This window comes from Cupressus sempervirens, chromosome 11, assembly GCF_028749045.1.
Source record: "Cupressus sempervirens isolate cs-2001-9-10 chromosome 11, ASM2874904v1, whole genome shotgun sequence".
Classification (NCBI taxonomy): Eukaryota; Viridiplantae; Streptophyta; class Pinopsida; order Cupressales; family Cupressaceae; genus Cupressus; species Cupressus sempervirens.
In genome coordinates, this window is record NC_143128.1 from 252872903 (window position 1) to 252894105 (window position 21203).

Genomic DNA, 21203 nt, shown 5'->3' on the forward strand with positions numbered 1-21203 from the left:
CTGCAGATGCATTTGGCCAATTTGTTCTTAATACGACTTATATTCCCAACGGTTTATATAGTGGCAGCGGAGGCTTCTTTGCATTTGGTTCCTCCTCGAAATCCAAGGTTTCTAACAATTGGAAGCATTTACACGATTTAGTAATCTTAATCTTTTTGGATCGGAGAAGGATTAACTGTAAATACTTTAATATTATCTTACCGAAGAAATTGTGGGTGAAGTGACAAATTTGATTTTTAATATTAGTCAGATTCATTGATAGATAATGTTTCTTTTATAGGTAATTCAACCAATCTAATAAAAATGATTGGTTTCTTTCAAACTGGCAAAATTATTTATTTCTTGATATTTCAAATAAAGACAAACAAATCAATGACAGTGAATAATGTAAAGTATAACCTGCTAGTCCTCTTCGAAAGTTTAGGACCCAAGGATTCCCGGTGATTTTAAAAGGTCTTAAACATTGCGTTATCCCAATTTTATCAAATTTAAGGAGGATTAACTATAAATGCACTTTTATCAAAACAAGTTATAGGTGAATTGACAAATTCGTTGTGAGTACTACTCAGAACAAGTTTTATTTTAGTAGTACTCAATTTCAAAAATTTGGTTAATTCTCCAACCACTCTGATACGAAAATGGCAAAAGTGTTCTTTAAAATCCCAGAAAATGATACATTAATAACAGTAACAAGAGTCCAACGTATAACCTGCCATGGTCATGTTGTACTGCCAAGGTGGAGCGGTTGCAATGCTCATAATTCTGGGTCAATATCCGATGATAATATTCCGTGTATTTTCACTGAGATCTTTTAAGTCAAGGAATGTTTGGATGTGAATTCTATATGGATTAAAGGCTACAGGCAGGACGTGTCATGCTTTTGATATTTTCTAGTTCATCTTCTGCTTATAACAATGTTGAAAAGTAGAGCTTTGATCCGCATAGAATTTTAAATCATAGACAGAGGTAAACCAGATCTTAAAGTACCATATTTGAAACAAGCTAATAAGAAGTCAATACTTACAATATCCTAAACCCAGGATACGAACAGTAAGAAATTTAACTTGTTAATACTTATAACATATAAAAATTCAAGATATTAACAATGATATATTTAATTCATTAATAATGTTTGTTATATTTAACATTTTTCAAAACGATAAAATATAACATAATATAAATGATTTAGTCATTATATATGCCATGTGAGCTTTTGTAAAGAGTCCGATAATGGCATGAACTTAATCTTGATTTCAACTGAACAAATATTATCAAGTGTTTTTATGACTCTTATCAAAGTACACAGCAACTAACTGCACCCACAAAGTTAAATAGGAAATAAGAGTGGTGCAGCTTTCAAATACAATATTTTGATTTCTCTTGATTTCTTGGATTTTCACTTGTTTGTTGAACTGCCTAATCTCAAGAAAAAGCTATATATTATCAGTCTTAATATAATCAATTGAATTCAACGATACGGTTGTCTCTTGGAATCTATAAATAGATAATTGTTTCAATCTTCTAAATGTCTAATGATGATTGTTTCATTTATGAAATATCTCGAGATATTTTACAGCAAACTGAACTGTATGTCTCTACCACCTACTTCAACTTATGTAGATTTGGAGACATTTGCTGCACACCGAGAGTATATTTGCCCTTGCAAACTACTATTAATTTTTTTGAATCCTTGATACAGCTTAGTGATTGCTTATCTTGGACGAGAGAATCCATCTCCATTAGTGCTTGATATATTAGACATTATTCAGAGATATTATTTGTTAGAATTGTGAATTTATGATATTCTTAATATTCGTTTGTTGATTTGTTTCAATTATGCTATTCGTGGAACATGATATGAGTAGAATCTCATGTTAATTTGTTGTAATCTAATAGACTTTGATTTCCTGTTTCCTATCATCTCCTACATGGACTTGTATATGGCATAAATTTCTCAGAATTGAATTTTTTTGTAACATGACTTTGGATTTTGGATTTTGGATTTATCATGTGTCTGGAGGTTACCCATTCAAGTTAGCTCCCACTTTGTAAAATTAGTTTAAATTGTACGTATTCACTCCTATTGCTGGAGTTATTTCCTGGCACTTCCGATTTTCTATTGCAGTTTGCTGTACTTTTTGAGTTCCTTTGGATTACTTTAATGATTCGTGGAAATTAATATGATTTCATCTCTATATCTATCTTTCTTCAACAGTGTATACATAATAATTCATTAATGTCCTAAGCAGCTCAGTGTGACATCCCATATGCAACTTAATAGAAGACTTTTGCATGTCTATGCAGGACAGCCGCTTCTTTCCTTTGGCCATGTACAGTTACTAATTGTGTTGACCATGAATTTTTGTTAAGTTTTTACTTCTGTCAGTCTATCTAGATGTATAATTATTTTTATTTTGGCTTGTGACATTGAAGGTCTCAGCACTAGGTCTAGGCTGTTCAGGACTTTCAGGGGCATATGGCGACCATGCTTCAGAGGAAGATGCAACTTCTCTATTCCAACATGCTTTCAACAGGGGGGTCACATTTTTTGACACTGCAGATATCTATGGAAGATTCACAAACGAAATATTGGTTGGGAAGGTCAACTTTTTAGTTTGATTTATGCTTATATGCTCTTTTCCTTGATGCATGAAATAGTTTGAATCAACTCTATGATTATTGGGTTACAGGCACTAAAATGCTTACCTAGAGAGAGAATTCAGATTGCAACAAAGTTTGGAGTCCATTTTGATAGTGATGGTAAACCTGGAATAAAGGGTACTGCAGAGCACGTCAGAAAAGCCTGTGAAGCTAGCCTTCAGCGTTTGGGCATGGACTACATTGACTTATACTACCCACACCGTATAGACAGACAAGTCCCAATTGAGGAAACTGTAACTCCTATTTTCACTTTCTTGGTCTTTGAATTAATGCAGCATTCATCTGGTAGCTTCCAAATTTTTCCTCTTGAATATTTTTTTTCAGTTTAATTTTAAGAAAGTAAATCTACTTCGGTGCTTCCCATCATTTATGAATCAATACATGCAGCTTAGATGTCTTCTGATCTGAAAGGCCAGGGTCTAAATCGCCTTGGTAGCTCATCCTGTTCAGGTTCCGTTTTCCCTGTTTTTATACCTGAATGAGCTCATATAATCACATGTAATATAAAACTAATCAATAAGAAAGAAGTGTTGATCAATTCATTTTATAATCTATTCTTTTATTTTCCATGCATCATTGCTTACCTTTTGAGCACCTACCTAACTTTCAATTTGCAATCCATCATTAGGTAGGGGAAATGAAGAAACTTGTACAGGAAGGGAAAATAAAGTATATAGGACTCTGTGATGCCAGTGTAGATACAATAAGAAGAGCTTATGCAGTGCACCCAATAACTGCAGTACAGTATGAATGGTCCTTATGGTCTCGAGAGATTGAAGCAGAAATAATTCCTGCATGCAGGTAATACAAATTGCCTTGCATGGTTTCTCCTTTACTTGAGAAAGTGTAAACTGCATTCAATTACAACGTGTATTTGCAGTCATATTTGTTTCTGTGAATTTTGTTAGCTCACCTTGAAAAGAATTCATTCTGGATATAACCATACGAGGTAAAGTTCATACAATTTAAATGATAGCTGACTCACGGTGGACAGGAAAATTTGAATGATTTGCTTCACTCCGACGAAACAATAAAATTTACTGATGTTGTACCACAATTTGAAGTTAGCAGACCAATGCTTTATCTTTAAATTGAATGCAACCATTGTTTTCCCTCAACATTTTAAACATTCCCTCAACATTTTAAACATCTTGTAAAACATAGTGAAGGTCGTCTCTTCCTGTGACAACATACTTTGGGTTTTGCAACAAATAACAGCTGTTTGTTCACGACGCACACTTGCAAAGACATTGACAAGAAAAATAATTTTGAGTCTGCCCTTTGTTAAAGTGAGTTTTGTTCCACTACAACATACAGAATCAAATACTCAATGCTTCAGAGTGAAGCATTAAATACCCAATTATCTCTTGAATAAAGTCATCCCTCATGCTAAGCTTGCAATATAAGATCATACGAATACTTCAAGGTTCCATTAATCGTGGTTACTTGCTCAGTGAAATGATGTGATATGCTGGTAAACACTTGGGGATGTACATTGTTTCTCAATATTTGACAATGCACTTCTAAAGATATGGCTTTACAATGTGCAACGGAAATATTGTTTTTTGGTTTTCAGCACTTGCTTGCTTAACTTACTTAAACTTGATTACTACCTCTATACCTAAGATTGACTGCAAGGACTTCTGAATGGCTTGGACTCTACTAGATGGAGCTTAATCAATGACTTGACTCACCTAGTGCAAGCTTCTAAGGTGTACTCAAATGGTTTTCACATTGACATCTCTTCAATACCATCAAATGGATACAAATTAAAGACTCAATACCAATTGAAGTTATGTTACATCCCAATCTTTTTGCCTAATTTAAAATAATCTCCTAGCCGTTGAGAATTCATGTGAAGTCAGTTGACTGGTAAAGTTGTTGAGATATTTTGATCATGTGAAATGAAATTTTCGTTGTTCGTTATTATTTCATATGACATGTTAGTTAATTGTTATACTTGAACTTCATATGAAATGATAGTTAATCGTTATGCTTGAAATTGAAAATGAATATTATGAAACTTGAAAATGTTTGTGACATTTTGAAATTTATTTAATATGTTGAAATCATGGAAATATGTTATTACTTCGGGACCTTTCCTTTTTGTAGGAGCACAATGAAGTGGGGAAGTATTGCCAAAATGGGAATTAGGAATGGGGCACCAAATCCACTGATGAACCATTCGGTATGGAATCTACCACTTCGACTAAGGATTGATGATTTGGCAAGCAAGAGTAAACCTTGGACTACCATGAGCTAACCAGTTATCATAATCATCAAATGATACAGGAAAACCACTAAGCATTAATAAATTTTTTACCTTCATAATTTAAGAACCTTCCGTTGTATAGAGCATGTTTTAATATAACGACACCATGATACATACACACATACATACATACATATATATGCGTAAGTCAATTAAGATGTACACGCCTATTTCAAAGGTATACATAAAATACTTATGTTAAGGACTTATGCATATATGCATATATGTGTACATACATATATGAGTATAGGTAAGTACGACAATGTCTTCATATTAAAACATTAAGAAGCTGAAGCTTTTATTATGTTTCACCTTGGCTAAGGTTTAATATTATTTCATGCGTGGACTTCTTTCATAATTATTATTCCATTGGGCCTTATAATTGTAAAATGGTTCATTGTAATTTATTTATATTTTTTGAGCCGATCACCTTGTTGAGCGCCTTGCCACCTCAGACTTCTTGCGTAACTAAGCATACATTCGGTGAGCCTTTGCATTTCTATGCTCACCTCTGAGTGATGGGTTATTATTATTACTTCCCCCACTTGGGTCTGCAGTTCAAGTTTTACTTTGTGCTCCTTGCTGTGAATCATCTATTCGCCCATAGCTTCTGTTCTTATTCCAAAGCTATTGTGTATTCAATTATAGTGATTACTCTAAGAGAGGTGGTTTTTGGCTAAGACATCTAGCATCCATATACAGGATGAAGGCTCACGATTATTCTTGCACGGGAGTGCTGACATTTTCAGCATTAATTATTTGCATACAGTGCTCAAGTCAAGCTCTACCTTCTTCAGGTCATGATTTATACTCTGATTTTTTCTTTATATTTTTCAAAAATCAAACATTAGAATTATCTGATTTGCCTATCAAAGAAGGTATTAATATATTTCTTTAATTCAGAGTTTGGAATGATTCACAACCTATGTATTTATTCTTTTGTTTTTCTCCTATACTGATATACAAAGGAGCCATCATGTTGATGGAAAGAATATGTTTCTGAAAACACGTCGAGTATGATTGTGCATATCTAAAGAATCTTTGTCAAAGAGTGCTAACTCATACATGGGTATTGTCAATATACCTCTGAAATGAGTGCAACACTTGTATGACATTGGATCAATCTTAAAAGAACTATATTTCTCATTTGTAATGCCACAGGCCAATTTGGGCATAATAAGATGGTAGTGTCTATATTTAGATATCATATATCACTTAAGGAATCACCTAGGAATTCATCCATGAGGACCAACATAGTCGAGATGAAGGGTGTGAATGGGAATACCCCTGCAAGAAAAAGTAAACATAAATCAGTAACATTGCTCAAATCTAAATAACTAAGTCAGCTCATAGTAGTCCATTGTATATTTTCTTGTTGTCAAGTTGAGCGGTGGGTGATCTAGCTTATATAATGCCCATCCAAAATCCTTGGCCAAGGTAGGTTAGTGGCATGATTGTTGTTGTGATCACTAGAGGTCAGAGTGCTAGCAGTTAGAAGATAGGTTGATGGGAGGTGTTCATAGCCTCATCAATTAACTGGTTGACACTCTAACACCAGGATGCTTAGTGGCAGGACAGTGGTGTCCCAAGCCTAATCCCAGGGTAGGGAGGGCCTCTTTCGGTAGAGATTGTGTGGGATACTTAAGGGTCCACGGTTGGGAGGATAAGCCCATGGAATGCTTCTCCTCTCTTCCAGATGCCAAGACTTCCACAACTCAGGGACATTATCTGCATTTTCTTGGGTACTTATTCATGTTTTTGCATTTTTATTTGATACATAGTCATGTATTTAAATTCTCTTATTTCCTTATATTAGATGTCATCATTCAGTTACATGGATTAACTGTGAGATGGAAATGCAATAGATATGGTAGTTTTAGCTGTATTTCATGTGAACCTAGAATTGGAATGTTAGTTTATTTCTTCAGTCATGAATTTTATGTTATAGTTAAACTCGTAATTCCCCTTCATGTGAATGTGTAGAATAACTGTTATAATTGTCACTCCTTTCATTTGGTTAAGATTGTAAAGGTATTACATTTAAATAATGGATAAATTGACTATTAGAAACTAGTATGTTACAAGTTAAGTATTAACATTCATCGGCTAACCACACAAGGCACTCTTACAATCCATAAGAAGCTAGTGGCCTAGATTTGTTTGAGTCATTCAAGTAAACATCCACAATTACTCTTATTCAATTAACTAAATCACTTAAAGCAAATACTACTCTACTCTCTCTCAATAACTTGAAATGGAAAGCAACTTTGAAATGAAAATGTACTCTAAATGAGGATGAAGATAACCATGCAATAACACAAACTTGATCACATCTATCACCATGCAAAACACAACAATGATAAGTAGAGAAAATTTAGTATTATCCTTGCAACAATTCTCCAACATCTCCCTTTTACAAATGAGGGGAGTAGTCCTTATATAGGGAGCTCAAGTACAATGAACGATTGAGATCAAATTAGAATCAATGGCCCAAATTAAATCCTACAAACCTTGATTAGGGTTTCCATAAGTACCTGCAACAAGCATTAAACGTTCACCCAATTACATTTAAGCACCACCATGTGGGCCAACCAGAAAATTACAGTGCCTCATTGGACCAATGAGAAAAATTCAACTCCACAACAATTGGATAAGGATCAATGACACTTGGACCAATAAGAAGAGAACATATATAGGCAAAGCCACCACCTTGTAGACCAATAGGAAAACTCAAAAGAAACCATGGACCAATCACAAAATAAGGGACACGAGCTTGTGCCATTTGGCACCAATAGGCCAATCAAATTAAGGCATTTATTAATCAACCAATGAATGAATTCAAAACCATGTGGACCTATGCCACCTCATCATGTTGGGAATTGTGATCTTATGCCACATATGCTTTCTCATTTTTGATGAACCTAGACACAATTTCATTAATCATCTCCATGGGAACACTTGGCATCAAACCAAGTCTATACTCATAGTTGCCCACCACACTAGTGTAGGTAGAACAAGATCTTTTCCAATTAGGTGTGTTACACAAAGTTATGAAGCCCACAAATTTTGCAGCTGCATCAAGATGCTCAAACATAAGAGGATTTTCCTCAACAAAGTAAATCTCCTTCATTTTTCTTTGAAGTTCTTCCATGATTATCTTTTGATTATCATCCACCTTCAAGCAAAATATGGATCTCACATACCCAAGCATCTCATTCTTTACCTCCAAAATGGCATCCCTCGTAGCTGAGCATATTCTACTTGCTTGAACACATCACATTTATGAGATATAGCTTGATGCTAAACAAGGAAATCAACCCCTTGTCCCATTTTAACTACTTGATCCTTTGATAAGTAGGAGATGTTTTTCCACAAGAAGTCACATTGTGATATTGCTATCAGGATTTAATTGTGTAGTTTTTGAGTCAAGCTCATTGACCCATGTTTCATGAGTAGTGATTCACATGAACTCATCTGACATGAGAATAAATGGAACACTTAGCACTCATTGGATCTAGGTGATGCTAACCATAGTTTAAAATAACGGCGATATATTGCTAGTATCGCAAGATTTTGCACAAAAAAAGAGTGTTTGGTATAAACGCATAATAAACCGGCAATGAATTTAACTAAAAAATCATTGCGATTTGTAAGAATAAACTGCCAGGTTGCATGATATATTCCACAAAAACATCATGAGTTTGTCGTTTGTAGGCACTATTAGGGTTTTGTGTCATTCACAATAGCACATGGACGGAAGAAAGAGACCAAGAAAGAAGAATAAGACTAGCAACGAAGGTTTGAGACAGAGACCTATAGAATCTCTATACTATCATTGCACATTTGCAACTTCGATGATATTATGGTACTAGCAAGAATATTAATTTAGTATTTTTTAAATTCATATGATAAAATACTAAATTTTATTTAATACAGAATAAACTAATTATTATTACCATTTATGAAATAAATAGTCCAAACGTATTTAATAAATAAATAAATTATATTGTAAATAATTTTATAATTATATAGATTCATAATTTCATTTATGATGAAATAAAATACTTATAGTTAATAGATTTATGATTTTTAATTGCATGCTAGTTGAGGGATAAAATTGTAAATGGATGTTTATGAAACAAATTATGTTAATAAATACTTATTAATATATATATATATGTAAATATACGAATATAGATTATTATGAGTAAATATAGATTTATGACTCATGATTTTAGATCAATAAATATAGATTTGATTCTCTAATTTTTATAGGTTTATAATTCTATGTTCATTTGCTAAGTTCTAATTGCTATTTATTTAATTCAAAAATTTGATTAATATATGATAGAAATCTCAAATTAGTATATGTTTGTCATGTCCCCTTTTTAGCTTTGTCTAGTAGTGACATGAGAGTTAGCCTATTATGGAGTCTCGTAGGCTAATAGTGGTGATCAGGGACTTAGTCAAAGTTTTTAGTGTGACATGAGAGTTAGCCTATTATGGAGTCTCGTAGGCTAATAGTGGTGATCAGGGACTTAGTCAAAGTTTTTAGTGTCTGGATTTGGTATTACAGGTAGTCGTAGATCAGTTGAGAGCAGTTCCTTGATTTTAGGGGGTAGTTCCTTGATTGTAGGAGAGATTCTTACCTTTTAGGAGGTGGTGATGCTTCCAGAGTTGAGGCTCTATGAGATCACCCCCTGGTCTCAATTTCAAGAGATTTGGGTATGTTCCCTATATTTTGGAAGCATCCCTAGATTTGAGGGTGTGACTGCCAGTTGGCCTAGGTTGTCTGGCATCAATCATAGGCAAGTGACAAACTCAGTTTCATGTTTTAGAGGTATTTGGGTTGTTCCTTGGATACTTGGGAAATATTTTAATATATTTAAATATTCTCCTAAGTTAGCATTTTAATAATTTAAATAAGGCTAAGTGTTTAGCCATTTTGGAATAATAAGGAGTTTTCTGGCTCCATTTGGATCAATTTGCCTATGTGTGATAGCTTGTTGGAAAGAGCTTAGTCTCTAGTATTTGATTATCACTTGTTGGGACTTATTTGATGCTTGGAGCTATTTGTCATTAATAAAGTAATGATTTCCTTCTATTTGGACGCCTTTATTGAGAAAATAATGTTATATTATAAAGTTCAAATGAAATCCACTTTAGGGTTCGAATTGCCTTAGAGAGGAGATATAAGGAGAAGGCAACCTAAAGATGAGTATTTTTTATCATTTTGTCAACTTATTTTGGATGCCATTGCTCTAGAAGAGCATTCCTCACCTAGGACGCAAACCCTAGTGTTGAGAGCAGATTTGTTGGGACTAGCCCTCAACAAGATCAGATTGGAAGGTTCTTATGCATACAGTTTGATCAAGGCAAGGGATTGATTTCTAATATTGTAGTCACACTTTGCAGGCAGTAGATTTTTAGGGAAGGCGGCCACTTTGGTTCAGCCTGGCGTTCTTTATAGCAGCTCACCTGGATCCCATTTTCAGCTTGCATCAACCTTGTTTGAAGCATATCTGTATTGTTACAATTCTGAAATAAATCAAATTTTGTCGGTATGGTTTTAGAATCATTTCCACATTAGTATGTATTGCTGAATATGATTTCTATCACTTCTATTTTGTCAATTACTGTTATTTATTCATTGTAATTCCTATATTTTGAAAAATACAAAAAGAAACAACATTCTTCTGCAACTTCTATCTACCTCTATAAGATCAAAAAAAAATCTATTGGAAAATATAATTATATAATTAAATATTATAGCAGCAGTAGAGCAAATATCCATTTGGGATATTTTCTGTATATGTGTGTTTTTCAGAATACTTTAAGAAATAATATATGTTTAAATGTTAGATAAAAGTGCCGATTTATTTTTGATTTTTTGGCGATTCTGAGTTTTTCAAAACTTTTGGACTTGTCAAATTATTGCCAAATTTGAGTTTTTCAATAATGATGCTAATAAAGGTGAAGTACAGGGACTTCTTGGGAGGTTACCCATCCTAGTATTATTACAGCTTGAGTGCGGTTAACTATGAAGTTTCCTCCATGGTTAAACCCACTCTTCTTGCAACTCCTATAATAATCCCAATTGGTTATAACTTCGTCAAACACCAAATTCTTCTCTAATTTAGTTGTTTGACATTTTGTCAAACATTTTGCAAGCAAGCTCTAATACCACTATAATATCTCGTGCAATTCTGATTTTTATTTCCTGATTGCTAACTTGAGAATTTTGTCTAACACTTTGCACACAAGGGATATATATATATATATATATATATATATATATATATATATATATATATATATATATATATATGCCAAACTTTAATTGATACGCTTGCAAAACTCCAAACAACCAACAACAAATGTTTTTGTATTTCTTTTGAAATATAGAGCATTGGCAATAAATGAGAAACTATGCATCTACATCAATAAGATATTAGGGCAACAAATCTTGATGTAAAACTCTGATATAAATCAGATTACAAATGATTTTTAAATTGTTACACATGCCCTAAGATATTCAAATCTATCCTCCATGCAATGCAAAACGAAATGGATAAGAACCTAGAAACTGTTCAAGAGAACCTGGATTTTTATTGTAGTGAGTTCTTGTAGCAGTAACAACACTATAGCGAATTACTATAGCAGATCACTATAGCGACAACATTATAGCAACGATACTGTAGTGGCATTATTGTAGCGGCATTACTGTAGCAGTGTTACTGTAGCAACGTTTTTGTAGCAGCGTTACTATAGTAGCGTTACTGTAGCAAGTTACTATAGCGGTGTTACTGTAGCAAGTTATTGTAACAACATCCAACTTATTCTTTCAATTTTACTCCACAACTTTGGTCCTAGGCCACAAATTTGACACAATGAAAAGACTGAGTTGTCTTCCCCAACAATTGCAGCCCCTTGAAGGGTCTTTCACCAATATGCTCAAATAGAACACCTATATGATATCCTCCCAATACCAAATTCACTAGGTATTTCACCAACTCAAATGGAGGCACACAAAATAACTCCATTCTCTAGTGGCAAATGTTGAAACCCTTGGCTCCACACTACTCATCAAATGTAAATGACAATAATTAGATGATAAGAAAAGAGCTTCTCATGCCCCTTTTAGTCTTTTCTTGTAGGAGCTCACTTACTTTTCTCCCCAATGTGGGATAAAAGATATTCTTATATTTTCACTTTATTATAATATTATTGTTACCAATTTAACATACCTCCTAAATTGCTATGTCATGTGCTGGCTAAGTGTGTTTTAGTTGCTGAGAATACATATTACAGAATGGAAAGAATGCAGAAAGTTAAGTACAGGAATCAGTAAACAAGAAAAATGATCACTTTTATTCAGAAAACAAGTACCAAAACAATACATTTTTTATTGACTTTTCAAAACTGTTTTGACAAGGTACAAAGTGTTCACGCTGTACATAGTACTTAAATACAATGCATTCAGATATCACACAAGGGTTCTTAGCTCCTAACATAATATCTGAATAAACACATTGTATAAATAGAAAAGTGCTGAAGAAGATAAGAGGAAAGGCTCCATTGCCTGAACAGAAGATTTGTTGTGCTGAATGTTGAAGGGTTGAGCATGCATCTCCGTCTGCGAATAAACCTGCAAAAATGAAAGAAGAGATGGGTCAGTTCATATGAATTGAGCAAATCTTTCCAGTCATCTATACTCTGCTGTTCCTCCAACATGGTTATTCAGATAACTATACTAAAAGACAAAAGGCAACAGAGAAATCTGAAAAATAAAACATGTTTATGCTAATAAGTTTGTTTCATGTGCAGATACAGGTATGAAATCTTTCAGTCAAATCATGGAGGACTTATGAAATTCTTAGTTTACAAGTTGGAGGAATTGGAGCTTTACAAGTATATAGGCAGAATATGACATGAAATGTAAAGAACGTCAATTCTCAATTATCAAGATTAGATGAACTATGTAATGATAAATTTGCAAGGTTTGGTTGCTGCTACAGAACAGTTTAGAGACTAAATGGAGGAATTTATGACAATAATGATGGTTACAAGAAGTAGATCTTCACCAGTTGGAAGACTAAATACAGCAGGGCATGCACGGCTCAGCTCAGAGAAACTCACAATTTCAGAAAGATAAGCAGATCATAGAGTAAAAATGCTGTTTGAGGAACAAGTTGTTACTGACTTGAGACCTTACAGCTGAAAAATGATAAAAATTGCAGCAGTATAGAAATATTCAATAAGCAAAGTGGGGAAGGCTACATGGGAGAAGCACATTATAGTTCAAACAGAGAGTCAATAATCAGCACAAAACAGATCCGAAGAAGCTGCAAAATGACATTGAATATTTAAAGATGATAAAAGAAATAGTGTGAATAATTCAATTTCTAATTTAGAGATATAAGAACTACAGAAGAGAAGTCACGATTTTTTTTTTCTTCAAATAAAGTAATACATTAAAGATATCAGTAGTTGAAGCGACACAAGTGTGTATATGGAAGCATAAGCCATCATGCATTTTGGTGAATGGAAGAAAATAAAAAGGTGTTAAACAACGAAGATTTTATGGAAGGATTCAGGATATGTACTGAAACTGAATAAAGCTACAGCAATTAATGCAATAAGGCATGAGTGTTTTTGTCTTACAGTCATAAACGTTTTTGATATACAGAGTTACTGTTCATCTATAGCAAGGAATGCTGAAAATGGAAATATATTTTTTACAACAGCTAGCATTAATCAAACGTGAAATGGAGTTCACACTAACAATCTTGAAAATGAAGTCACAGCTGCAATATAGATGGATAACTGCATACAATATTGTTAAAACCAGTGTAACGAGACTCGGACTCGGCTCGGACTTGGCAAGGGTAAATTGACTCGTGACCCAGCTCGGCGGTGACTCGGCAAAGTGAAAAAACCTCGAAATTTTGAGATTTTTTAGGATTTAAAGAACATTCCATGCACCCATTATTGAATAAAGCGTAAAGACACAATAACATCATTAAATAGAAGATAATTTGATCATAATGCACATGCCACATACTTAAAGTTAAAAACTTAAAACTTAAAAGTCAAACATCGATTACATATGTACAATACTACAAACTACAAAGTTACAAACTTACAAAGGTAAATTGCTTAAAGTAAATACTATATTACTAGTAATTAAAGTCAAACTAAGATAAATCCATGCAAACCATCAAAATGTATATGTATTATCATTTATGCATTATGAAATCTAACAGATCAAGATTCAATAGTCATCATCAAATTCAAATGTTCCAAATGCTGATCATATATTAAGTTACTGTTAAACTGTTAAACAAAAAGTTAAAACAAGACTATAAGTCTACAGCTATGGCTCCTAGTCGGAGTCCTCATCATCATTCTCATCCTCATTGTCATCCTCATCATCATTGTCATCCTCATCCTCATCCCCAACCTCAGCCTCAACCTCAGGCTCAGGCTCAGTATAATCTACAAAATGCCTCTTAGTAAGGCGTCTAAGGTAGGTCCTGGATGTCTCAGTAGCCATAGCATCAGCTCGTGAGGTGCCTCTAGGATCAACTCTACTCTCTGCCTCTAGCTCTGCCAATGTCTATGAGCTGCCACTAGGAACAACTGGAGCTCTCTGGTCCTCTGCTGACATAGCCACATCCTCAGCTTGGCCCTCTCTATCTGCCTGGTCAAGCCACTGTAGGTCCTCATCATCAAAGACAGGATCGGTAGCCTCAGCGATCCAATCAGACTCTGGATCAACCTCCTCTAGAGTAATCGGAGAGGTGTCACTATCCAAAATCTCCCTGATCCTAATGCGCAGGTTGTAGTGCACAAAGACAAGATTATTCATTTTCTGCACAGACAACCTGTTACGCCTCTTCGAGTGGATGTGCTCGAACATGCTCCAGTTGCGCTCACATCTAGAAGCGCTACTTGACTGGCTCAAAATGCGGATGGCAATTTGCTGAAGGTTTTTGGTTGAAGGCCCAAACATTTGCCACCATCTATCTGAATTTTGAAAAAAGGAAAACAAAAAAATATTAGTCTCATTTCAAAATTTGAACTTTAAGTTTAAAGCTAGAAATTTATAAACTAGATTGTATAAGGCTTAAGCTGCAATCTTTACCTGGCTGCAATTTTGTACGACCTTCTTTGCAAATTTGACTTGAAAAAATGGGCCCTGATGCATTATTATAGGCATCCATCTCAAGCAATATATCTGTGGGATTAGGGGACATCTTCGATACCACTGTGTATATGCCACTAAGAACCTCCTCATCTGCCTTGAAATCATCAAGGAAACGGTATGCCGGATTGAGGTAATAGGTTGTTGCGTGGATGGGCTTATGAAGCTGATTTTGCCATCTGTTAGCCGACTGGACGGTCCGGTGGTGTTTTGTAGCCGATGGTCCGGCGGTATTTCTGTAGCCGACGGTCGGACGGTAAATAGTTTGTAGCGGATAGAATATTTGTGGCCGACGGACTCCTTCGGGAAGGTTCGGCGATAGTATTTATATCCCATCTGGGATCATTGTAAATCATCATTCACTTACTAATATTATTCTGCTGTTCGTGTTCTATTGTTTGTATGCATTCATTTCCTTTACCTGTACGGTAAACACCATCTCCTATCAATTATGTCCCAAATAGGGCCATAGTTTTCCTCAACTCCTACATATTTGGCTTTAATAGTCTCCTTGACCCTATCCATGCCCTCATAAATGTAGCCCATAGAGGGCTTCTTGCCATCAGCAACTCGTAGGAGGGCTACAAGGGGCTTGGTGATCTACAAAACAATTAAACAAAAAAACAATTTAGTGAATGATGAAACTTTGCAAAGTTGCACAATGAAAATAAAAAAAAAATATGTATGAGACAAATTAATTTATAAAATTTTAAGACTTAAGCTTTTAAAATTTAAAATTTAAATTTAAAATTACCTCCACAATCTTCGAACATGGCTCCCAAAAATCATCATCATCATAAATGCATTTTGTTGCATCTATCCCTGCAGGGCTGCTCGCAAAGGAGGAGGAACTCCATTCTGGACCAACAAACATGCACCTCAACTCTAACCTTGAACTCAGCAAGGATTTTAGTGTGATAAAGTTAGAGGGAAATCTTGTGATACCAGGACGAGCCAACTCCTTTCCCTTCGTGTATTTCCTCATAGTGCTGAGGACAAGACATGATTATAGATGAACTTACAAAGATTTTTGGCCTTGGTAACACATGATTTCACCCATACAAGCTTGCCAATATCCTCTAACATGAGGTCGATGCAATGGGTGGCACATGGAGTCCAAAAGATTTTTGGGTGTCTCTCCATCAATAGTTTTCTTGCAGCAATTTTAAATCAGTTACTAAACAATGAAATTTTTTGATGTATTAAAAAACTTTTAATTTTCAAAATTTAATGAAAAACTAAAACAAATTTTTTAGAAGTAGAACTTAGAAAGTTAGAAGTTCAAATTTTACCTGTAGCAACATAATTAGTTGCATTATCTGTCACCACTTGGACAACATTGTCTTCCCCCACCTCCCTTATGACCTCCTCAATAGTCTCACATAAGAATTTTGCATTTTTCACACATGAGGAAGCGTCTATGGACCTCAAAAAATGGTGGATCTTGAAAGTGAAAATTAAACAAAATAATTATCATTCAAGAATCAAGAATCAATACTCAATAAAACAAAATTTTCGTTATTCAATAATAGTATACATTAAATTTTAGACTTCAAGAAGTAGAGCATGATGAATTACCTCCGCTAAAAACAAGAAAATTTAGGAGGGTTTTGGACCTCCTATCTGTCCATCCATCTGTCATGATGGTACACCCCTTTTGGCTCCAAATTTTTTTGTGGTCCTCCAACTCAAGTTTCATCTCCTCAACCATATCTAGCAAGAGGGGGCCACTCAACTCATCTTCAGTGGGGGCTTTGAACCCCGTACCACAGATGGAAACTGCATCAATCATCCCTTGCCAATAAGGAGTCCTATTACATTTATAAAAACATTTTAATTAGCATATTTCAAATTTTTAACATCAAGTTAAAAGTATAAAATTGAATATAAATTTTAAAACTTAAAACGTAAAACAATCAAATATAAATGAAGTTGAAAATTTGAAGTACCTGGCTGCTATAAATGGAATGTCGCAGAAAAACCAAAACTTGCAACTTGCTCTTACTTCAGCTTCATGTATCTCCCTATTCCAGCCCATGCTCTCAAGTGAGGGTTGTGCACCAGGAGTGGTACGCGGTACAAAAAAGTTATCCAACTTACTAGATTTTTTGACTCTAGGACGAAGAAGAGCAGCACTACTAGAAGGGGCAGCAGCAGTAGCATCACTAGAAGTGCAAGGAATAGATGCAGAAGAAGCACGAGCAACAGAAGCACTAGGACGATCGGGGGGACGAGAGGAACCTTCTCCAACACAGCCTACTGACTCAGAAACATTTGCAAATGAGCGTGGAAGGGAACTAGAACCAATCAAAGCTAACTCTTTTAATTGTTTTTTTTCAAATTCTTTTTCTTGTTCATATTTTTCCAAGGCTACATAACAAAAACGTTGAGCCTCAACAGATGCAGTTCCACAAGGCTCAATATCATGACCACGTAAGCCAGCAATATGGTCTTTTAATCTATTTATCCCCCCACTATTAATAGTTTTGCAAAATAGGCATTTTGTTTGAGTTCTCTTTCTACCCGGAAATTCTGTGGTGAACTTCCAACACTCATATTTTTTGTTGCCTTTAGAGAGCTTGGGTTTTTTACCTCCAGAAGCCATTATGACTTAATTAAGGAACAATGTAAAGGTTGCTGCAATAAGACATTTTAGACCAAATATTACCATTTCAGCATTGCATTTTATGAAGATCTAAAGTTAAAAAAAAACTCATAAACAAACAAAAAAAATTCATGCAAAAAACCCAAAAGCATAGACAAAAAAATCATCAAAATCTAAACAATCAAGTCTTACCTCTTTCAAATGCTTTGGGAAGTGTTGAGAAGAGCTCCTATAAACTCCTTGATGATCTAAATGCAAGCTCCAATGTCACAAATGCAAGCTTTTCTCCTCCTCCTTTCGGCTGGTTGCAAAACAAGAAACCTCTATTTCTCTTCTACCTCTCTCTCTCTTTCTTCTTTTCACTATAGACTATTATGGGAGCCCTTTTAGGGTTATATGAGTGAGATATGTAAAAAAAAAACATAAAAAAACATGTAAAAAATTATATTTTCAAGGCCCGGTTTCATGCTTGTCGCGGCCGAGTCAAGCAGGCCGGGTCACATGAGTCACGCGAGTCACTCCTCATGACTCGCTGCTCGCGAGTCACGAGTCATTGTGACTCGGCGAGGTCAGTGCGGCTCGCTGACTCGCCTGACTCACGTGACTCGCCGCGAGTCATGTTACCCTGGTTAAAACATATATTAAATGCAGGTGCACAACATAAATATTTCATGAATATTTTAAACCAGTATGCAAATTTTCATTCATGGCAGGAATATTTGGAACCACCAAACAATCTTATTCAGCAGATATAAAAAATAATGTTTCAACTACAGCAGCAAGGATGGTGCATGTTATACACAATCATCTATTATGCATCTATAGTAGGCAGCTTGGAGCATGCAAACATCAAGAATATACAGCATTTTGTTAGTCAATTTCTTGTTGATAATATGAGCATGGAGTTATGGAGACATGATTGTTCTCAAATTTGGGATTTATTGATCAGGAAAAGAGTGTGAAGACAAGTGACTATGCATTATATTTAAGGGCCAAAGTGTGCAAGAGATATCAGATAATAATAATGCAAATAGAATAAAACACCCAAGAAGAATGGCAATTTCAGCAAGCATATTACAGCATCTTACATGTCACATGAATTTGACAATTGTAACAACACATTATGAAGCTAAAATAAGTGGAAGCTGTGAACAAAGAAGTAATTGAAGCAAAATATCAGATTGATGATGCCAAAGCAAAAGCTTAAACCCTATACATTATCATGTATACAGAATATTATGGAGATAAAAGAGATTTATGGCTAGCTAATACCAATAAAGCTACAATATGGAGTCTGAATATGAATATATCTGCATATAAAATAGCACATGTCATCAACAGCTTGACAACAAAAAAACTCATGATTTATAGCAGCAGATATTTGTATCACATGATAAATCATAGAGAAAATCAATAAATATGGTGTTCAACATGGCAAAAAATGGAGTCCAAACCTCATGAATCTGCAGTGATGAAACAAGAATAAACATGGCTTCCATAACCAGCAGTGTGACATCTCGCAGTTGTATACCATTATGCAAAATGAAGCTTGCAGGTATGAAGTTGGAGCCATACAATGAGGAAAATCCCAACTCTCACATAATCAACAGCAAAAATGGAACCCGTATGTATCAGAGAAATGGCGTCCAAAAAATCCATACGGCTAAGCAAGCTAAATCCGCCTAGCAAGAAGAGAATCTGCTAGAAATGTGGCATTTAAACCAGAATGGAAGCGGAATGAGAAAAAGGAAGATGCCAAGCAAAAAACTCCATACGGCTAGCAAAATGGCATGCTGTCCAGCAAATATGGCATCATGTCTCAATAGCAGCCGTCCAAAAGTATGGCATCCAACACAGTTGAAAGCTCAAATTTGAGCCGTTTACCAAGCAAGAAACTCATGCCCAACACTAGCAAAGATGCCGTCCAACATCAAATGGCTTCCAAAGCGAAGAATCAGCAAGAAATTGCTGAATAAAATGTCTAAGGCAAAGAATAAAATCGTAGGAGAAGGCATAACTGCATCTAGGGTTTGAAAACCCTCTATTCTTCCTCCATACGTGAATGAAATATGCAACAATGGACAAAACAAAACATAATGCCTTTTACCTTTGATATTTTTCTTGCCCTTTGCCATATTTGATATAATTTTCGGGTCCATGCATGGCATTTTATTTTATTTTTGAAACAACTCCATTATTCATTTTATTTGAGTTTCATATGCATTAAGTTTTATAATGCCAAATATCATAATCCATTTATAGTGCATATAAAACTTAAAATAAATAAATATATTTTATAAATATTATATATATTAAATGAGTTTTATATTATTAATCATTTAATATATACAATACTTACAAAATATATTTTTTATATTCCCTTTATTATACTTATTAATATTAACGTGTAGAAGATTGATAAAATATAACATTAAACACGTCAATATTAATAAATATAATAAAAAGAAGTCATCATTGTAAAATTAATATATCAAGTGGTTGCAATTATAAAACCGTTGATTATATTAATTAAATAAAGGGAATTAAAAGGAGTTCAAATATTTTAATGCCTAAATGCAAGGAAAGCATGTTTAGTTAACTCTTTCATGCAAAGATGAGCTTTATTTTTAGCAAAGATGGATTGTTGGAGATAACTGAATGTTACATGCAGTATGGAGACTTGAGTATGGAGCTATTTTTGGAGGCGAAGGACAGGTTGATTTTCTTATGCATTGATGGGGCACTTTAATGCTATTTTTAGTGATTTATGGAGCAGTTAAGGGCAGTTATGCATGTAGTTCATATTAAGAGCCTATTTTATGCATATATTGCATAATTATGAGGAGTTTTACATACTATATTTTTGGGTTACTTAAGGGATCTGAGTTTGGGTTTTTATGCACGATTTTGAGGAGCTAGAGGCAGTTTTCCAGTTATCTATCAGTTGGGCAGGTGGTTGAGAGCAGTTTTTAGAGACTTATTCATAGTTTCTATCATTTTTGACTGATTTTCTCTAGGCATGATCTGGGAATCCAAATGAGGTTTATGAGTTCTATATATTGTACATTCACCTCATTATGAGGGATCTTCTTTCAGATTTAGATTTTTGCACATTGCAGATTTTGAGTTGATTGTAAGAGCAAGTTTGTAGCAGAGATTTTTTCAGCATTGGTTATAGAGATTCAGCAGTTCCTTCTCATTGATTCTTGTGCAATATTGTGAATTTTTTTTACTTAAATGTTGTGTTCGCTTTTATTTAAGTTACGTTCCTTATTACAAATTTGAATCTTGATACATGTGATCATAGATGGAAAACTCGCCGAGTACTCGGCGAGTTTTTAAAACTCGCCGAGTTTCCTAGCTCAGCGAGTTTTTAACCAGTTAACTCGCCGATTTAAAAACTCGGCAATCTGGTAAAAACTCGCCGAGTAATCAGCGAGTACTCGGCAAAAACTCGG

At 34.6% G+C, this 21203-nt stretch overlaps 1 protein-coding gene across 2 annotated transcripts in view; it reads left to right on the plus strand.

Annotated features, from left to right (window-relative positions):
- The window catches only part of LOC149529105 (putative aldo-keto reductase 1), an 82602-nt gene that overhangs the window by 290 nt on the left and 61109 nt on the right, over nucleotides 1-21203 (plus strand). The window contains exons 2-4 of one of the 2 annotated variants that reach the window (XM_089811406.1): nucleotides 2434-2592; nucleotides 2691-2894; nucleotides 3290-3462. In XM_089811406.1, coding sequence (XP_089667532.1) covers nucleotides 2434-2592; nucleotides 2691-2894; nucleotides 3290-3462 — 536 coding nt within the window. Of the gene's footprint in view, nucleotides 1-2433; nucleotides 2602-2690; nucleotides 2895-3289; nucleotides 3463-21203 lie in introns of both variants that reach the window. The other variant, XM_089811405.1, reaches the window with a different exon arrangement.